Source organism: Ostrinia furnacalis, unplaced genomic scaffold, assembly GCF_004193835.3.
Source record: "Ostrinia furnacalis isolate ACB-3 unplaced genomic scaffold, ASM419383v2 OfSCF1533, whole genome shotgun sequence".
Lineage (NCBI taxonomy): Eukaryota > Metazoa > Arthropoda > Insecta > Lepidoptera > Crambidae > Ostrinia > Ostrinia furnacalis.
The window spans coordinates 819-7,153 of record NW_021131772.1 but is presented as its reverse complement, the minus strand read 5'-3'; the positions used below and the strand labels follow the sequence as shown (position 1 = coordinate 7,153).

General features: G+C 38.0%; 1 protein-coding gene across 1 annotated transcript; it reads left to right on the top strand.

Annotated features, from left to right (window-relative positions):
* Window positions 1-480: 480 nt before the first annotated feature.
* Window positions 481-1,353, top strand: LOC114352993 (putative nuclease HARBI1). The gene is made up of 2 exons (XM_028304776.1): window positions 481-986; window positions 1,057-1,353. Exons 1-2 carry the CDS (start codon window positions 732-734, stop codon window positions 1,351-1,353), a joined length of 552 nt encoding a protein of 183 aa, XP_028160577.1. The 5' UTR covers window positions 481-731.
* Window positions 1,354-6,335: the final 4,982 nt, after the last annotated feature.

The window sequence follows — 6,335 nt, the reverse complement described above, 5'->3', positions numbered from 1 at the left end:
AGACGTTGCACTTCAGACATATTCATGGCAACGTTGTATTAGCTCACGTGCCCTTTTACTTGCGACCAGTCTATCGAATTAAAATCAGGATGATAGGGAGGAAGCCTTTACACCGTATGACCATGAGCTTCCATGATGGTATCCAGTGAGTATTTTGTGAAGTGGTGCTTATGGCGTTTAATTAAACTGTATAGTTCAGGTCAGGGCCGGATTAACCATCTCGGGGCCCTTAGGCACAGCTCGTTTCGGGCCCCCCCTTTTTCATACCACAACAACGCAATTTGGAAATGTTTACTGTCAACATTATTTCGTAATGTAAGTAGATGTTGAATGAAGGTACCATCATTATCGCAAAGGTATACGCCTTCCTTCAAGTGAAAAGACTTTCGCCACAATCTACAGTGTCATTTAAAAATGAAAGAATAGGAAAATCTTGCATATCTCTATAAAAAAAACTTAAACATTAACGGTCTTATTCATAATCATTTTTCACATTTTATCAAATGCTTATTAGAGGTTTATAAAACGTTTGATAAAAATTGTTATTCATAATCGTCATTTAGCGCTAAAATCCTCTTATAACTGTGTGATAAGTTATCGAGAGCTCGGGCCTTGTTTAAAGCTCTAATAAACCTATTTTAACCTAACTTTTATAAATGTCATTTCATATGAATGTCACTTCGTTGGTTTATTTATTCAAAATATCCTTGCTGTGATCCTTGCTTGTGAAAATGAATGCTATAAATGCAATTGTGCATTTAGCCAATAATGCCGACCCAGCGCGACGTAGAAAGCTCTACCGCCAACGAAGCAACCCATTCGATTTGCGGGACCTAAATTTTAAAATAAAATATAGGTTCAATAAGGACACAGTGCGCACCATCATAGATTTGGTGGAAGATGATCTGGTTCAGAGCGCTAGAGGTGGTGGCACGTGTCCTGAACTGCAAGTTTTAGTGGCCATAAGATGTTGGGGACGTCGTGAGGTAAGCACAAAAAAGTGTTTTATTTTATCCCTTTGTCGTGGCTGCTATAATTATTTTCATACATTTTCAGGTACAAGATGATGCTGGTGACCTCCATGGCCTAAGTCAGCCGACAGTGAGCCGGATATGCGCCAGAGTCGCGCATGCAATCGCGAATAAGGCAAATTCCTTCATCAAAATGCCTATCACTATAGGAGAGCAGGAAAGAATTAGTGCCAAATTTAGAGCAATTAAAAATTTTCCTGGGGTGATAGGAGCCATAGATTGCACCCACATTAAAATTAAAAAAACCGGATTTTCTGATCGTTGCCTTTTAGGCGGTCTGTTCTCCTTCGTCATGGACATAATTAGTATCCGATGTAACTAGCCGGGTCGTCGTAAGAGCTTATTGCAGAGTACAGGGTAAGAGGTACAGAATCCAGAACATACAATCCCAAGTTTTATAAAAGTTTGATAAAACTTGGGAGTTGATCGAAAAAACCGAAAACTTTATTAAATTTTCGTGCCAAATGTCAATGTCAGTAAGTAAAACGTCACAGCTGCCAATTTTTTGTTTTTTTTTTCTGCGATTTGTCTATGATTTTACATGGTCCATCAAGTTAAATCACCAAAAAAGCTGTTTTCGTTCATTCTTTTTGTATAGTCAGTGGAAAGAAAATATTAAACTCTGTTTTAGCTATCAAAGGTTTATAAACGATTATGAATAACGTTTTTTATCAGAGGTTTATAAGAGTGTTTTAAGCCTATCAAACGTTTTAGCTAATGTAGGTTTTAAACCTATATTAGCATTTTATTATGAATAAGACCGTAAATGTATAAAATGTATCCTTATGATAGTAGAACTCTGACAAAGGANTGGTCCATCAAGTTAAATCACCAAAAAAGCTGTTTTCGTTCATTCTTTTTGTATAGTCTGTGGAAAGAAAATATTAAACTCTGTTTTAGCTATCAAAGGTTTATAAACGATTATGAATAACGTTTTTTATCAGAGGTTTATAAGAGTGTTTTAAGCCTATCAAACGTTTTAGCTAATGTAGGTTTTAAACCTATATTAGCATTTTATTATGAATAAGACCGTAAAAATTTAAAATGTACATTATTGTACTGATTAAGAAGCATGTTTAAATAGCCCTTCTAATTTTTTTGGATACAAAATCGTTTAAAACTTCTTGAAAATTGACCTTTTCTGATACATCATCTTTAACATGTTTTTTTTTTTTTTTTTTTCATTTTTTAATTGGGAGTCCTGGGCCCCTGGTCATAGTGGGCCCCTAGGCACTGGCCTAAAGTGCCTTATGGATAATACGGCACTGGTTCAGGTTTATATGCTTTGCTGTCAAAGGGTATATTTTTGCTAGTTAGCCATTCTTGCATTGTTTTTTTTTTTAGAGAATTTGAAGTGTGTGCTCGATCCTCTAACTTGCTGTGATATGACGCGTTGTCAATAACGAACACAGATGACGATTTGGTTGGAGATTGGGTATCAACTTTTCTTGCAACCATTTCTCATAATTTTCCTTATTCATCTCGCTGTGGTAATCTCCAGTTGTCTGAGCCGATTTATACATCAAAAGAGCATTTGGTATAAAACAAATTGGAAAATATCAATTTCTATAAATAATTAATTATTTATTTAGTAATTTTTCTCTTCACTTTTTCACTTTTGATGCATATCGCATACAAACATTATCTTCATTTTTAAATAAAAGTTCTAATTTTACCTTTTCTTGTTTAATTTTTCCTGTTGCTCCTGTAGGCGTAGTTTTTCTCTTTCCTCATGTAGTCTTAGTATTCACATTTGAATAGCATGCTCCTCCTCAGCATGTGTACATTTGCGGAGTGTGTGTGGCAACACTCTCTCTAGTGGTCTTCGGGACCCGGGTGCGATCCACCTCCGCCACCCGCAGCACCTCCAGGTCCAGCGGTGTAAATTGGGCCCACGCCAAGGAAGCATTAGTGAAAACAGTGCGGTAAGCTCTAGTAGTTTTCAGGGCAAAGCCCCTTTGGAGCGTTAATAGCTTCTTGGCGTAGACCCGATGCCGGATAACCTGTCCCCATACACCGGAAGCGTACGTCACGATCGGGACGATGACGTACCGGTATATGGAGTCCACATTGGCTGTTTGAAGACCCCAGGTGGGGCGGGCAAAAAGAGCAAGCCGGTTATAGACCTTGCCCACGGTTAGCACGATGTGCTTTACATGGGGAGCGAAGGAAAGTCTCTTGTCCAGTATGATGCCAAGCAGCTTAATTTGGCTAGTGAATGGTATGGCGATCCCCGCCATTATTCAGTCCAATGCGAGCCGCTCGGGGAGAAAAGGCCAAGGCCTGGGTCTTGCTGGGACCTAACAACAGTTTGAATCGCTGGCCCTAGTCGAAAATTAGGTCCAGCGCACTGCATGCTGCGTTTTCCAGGGCAAACTCGTCCTTGGCACCGACTAGCAGTACCGAGTATCGGTAGCACGCATTCGCGGTAGTTCTAATACACGCATGTGTGCTTTTGACTGCCACATAAAAAGCCTAACAAAAGCCGGACTGGCCGGACAAGAGAATTTTTAGCCGGACAAGTCCTTAAAAAAAGCCAAACATGTCCGGCTAACACCTGGCAACCCTAGCTGTGACCCCTGCATAGTTGAGAGCGACCGTGCGGTCGTGCAGGTCTAAATGCATTCCAAATGCACAAATGCTCTAAACTCAGTATGAACTGAGTTACGAGCATTAGAAGTTTGATGATTTTACATAGGTACTAGGATTTGCTTTTTGTGCGCAAGTTTTGTAAGAAATTGCAACAAAATATTGAACTATTTTTTATTGGCTGATTCTGCTCCATACTGATGTCTGGAGCCATTAATGGATGGTATTGTTTGTTTACACATACAATGTCACTATTTTGTTGCAATTTCTTACAAAACTTGCGCGCAATCAAATGCGAATTTGTCATTGTGAGAAATAGGCATTATGAAAAGTTGTCTTTTAGCGAAGTTGACATTTTAGATTCTTAGGGTGTTCACCGAGATATGGGAGCTCAAATTATCGCATATCAATATTTTCTTTCCTTCCTTTTTTATGGCGAATGGAAGAAAATGATACTTGAACCAGTCGTCAAAACTCTCAAGATCTATCCAGCCACTTTTAGTCACAGTCATTCGTGAGCCAGGTGATGCTCCAATAAGCCAGTCAGACCAAGCATTTTTGGCTTTAAAAATGAAATAAGGGGGAAGGATTTCTCCTGCAGCAGACCCACAAAAGACAGCTGTATAACAGGATTTCGTAGAATTACGAATAACTTCTGGGTTCCGACATTTGCGTCTAAAAAGCAGCTTTTTCTTTTTAGGGTCGTCATGAAACCCTGTCTCATCGAAATTAAAGATATTCTCAGGTGGAACATCGCGAAATTCTGACTCTAGGTTATCAAAAAATTCATTGATTTTGGCTTCATTTACCTGAGCTCGGGATCGACTAATATGATGCCCCACCGTTGCTTTTAAATCTCGATGTCTATCTACAAAGAGCTTACCCCACTCCCAGCCTGGGCGGTTATTTTTTAAAACCTTAACTTTTCTGTCTGCCGAGTTCAAGTATCTTTGAATTATGAGGGTAACATCATCAATGCCTATTGGTATCCCTGAATCTGCCAACGCCATGACATGGTATTTTAAAATGTTTTCCTCTTCTTCAGCTAAAGCTGTGGGTCTACCTACTTTTTCTGTGTGTCTATGTTTAATTTTATTTTTTATTGTATTAATTGGTATTTTATATTCTTTGGCAGCAGCATATGCACTTAGTGCACCAGATTTAACCTTCTCTAAGATTTTGAACCATACTTGCGGGTGCCAGGCTCTGGAACCTTCTTTTTTCTAGGCATCTTGTTAAGATGAGCTGAAAAATGAGGAGTACTTAATTCACATTTTATGTATACTTCAAATTAATTTATATTGTCAAGTGTATACGACTTTAAATGTATGTACGCCTATGTGTTTTTTAATACGTTACAGTTATATGTCAAAGTTAGTTACCCATACTAAAAATTTTAGATGGCATAAAAGACTGGGTAACATTGACATTGTCAAAGATACCCAGAATTTGTACAAAATACGACAGACCGGAATTTTGAGTAATTATGTTAAAGATGCAATGTAAAAACCACAAAAATTATTTGTGTATCCAAAATTAGACATATTAATTGTTGTATTACGTTTTTGATATACCTGGAAAGCAGCCAAACTTTTGAGTTTCTGTTCCTCTTGCTTCATTCTGAGAAGCTCATATTATGTGTGGATAAGTTAGTCCTTTCCTCGACTCCGAGTAATTGTCAAACAGCTCCAATACGTCGTCCAATTATTGTTTCACTTTAGGTTGGTCTCCATCTTTGCTCTTGGCGGCATTGTAGATCTCCACGCCTTCCGTTCCCGCGCAATTAAGGAATATTGCTATTTTCCTTGACTCTGTCGCCGTTGCAAGTCCAATCGCCAGTTGTTATTTCGTCCCAAAATAAGCAAATTTCTTGGCGGTTGTAGGGCCTCCATGCCCTTCATGTTTGGTTGTAGGGAACGCCGCGAGGTCAGTTTTTGTAAAACGCCGTATCTTTGTAATACTGAAGTAATTCTTATTTCCCACTTGAGGGTTGCTTCCTGGTGTATTGTTTAACACCTGACACCATGTTTTATATGAATAAAAGAGTATTCATTGTACTTTATGTTTATGTGTAAAGCACACGTATTACATGCCGACTTTAGCCAAGAGGAAGAGGAAGTCCTGAATCCACAGACAATATAAACTTATGTCAAATGCCAAAGATATTATAAAGCACGTATCGAGTATACAACACAGAGAAAACCCTCGTAGCCAGATGAAACCATGAGCAGCCTGAAACTAGACAATTTGAATAACCATTTTGATTAGCTATCAATCATTAATTCTACCTATTATTTGGAACTTAACTTTTAGGTACCTACTAGGTTTTCATTGAAAGTTAAAATATTGTTTAATTAAAATGTTTATTAAGATGAGTAAGTAAGCTTATTTTATTAAATAAATTCTCACAAGTACATTTTGTTTTAATCCCATTAATGTCAGTTTGCCCGCAAGCGTTGATGGTTTTTCTTAAAGTGTACCCGGATATATCTGGATCTGTTTAAAGCTTAGGTGTGATTGTAGAAGGCTATAAAGCAAACGATGACAACCGCATAACCATAACAGTTAATGTAAATTTTGATAAAGTCAGTTACAAATTAGTAGCTACGGCACATAAAGACGAAGTTTATTTTATTCCTCTATTACATATGATAAAATAATTGTTTAACAGTCACCCGAACACACAGTACACACGCACACCTACACAAACACAAA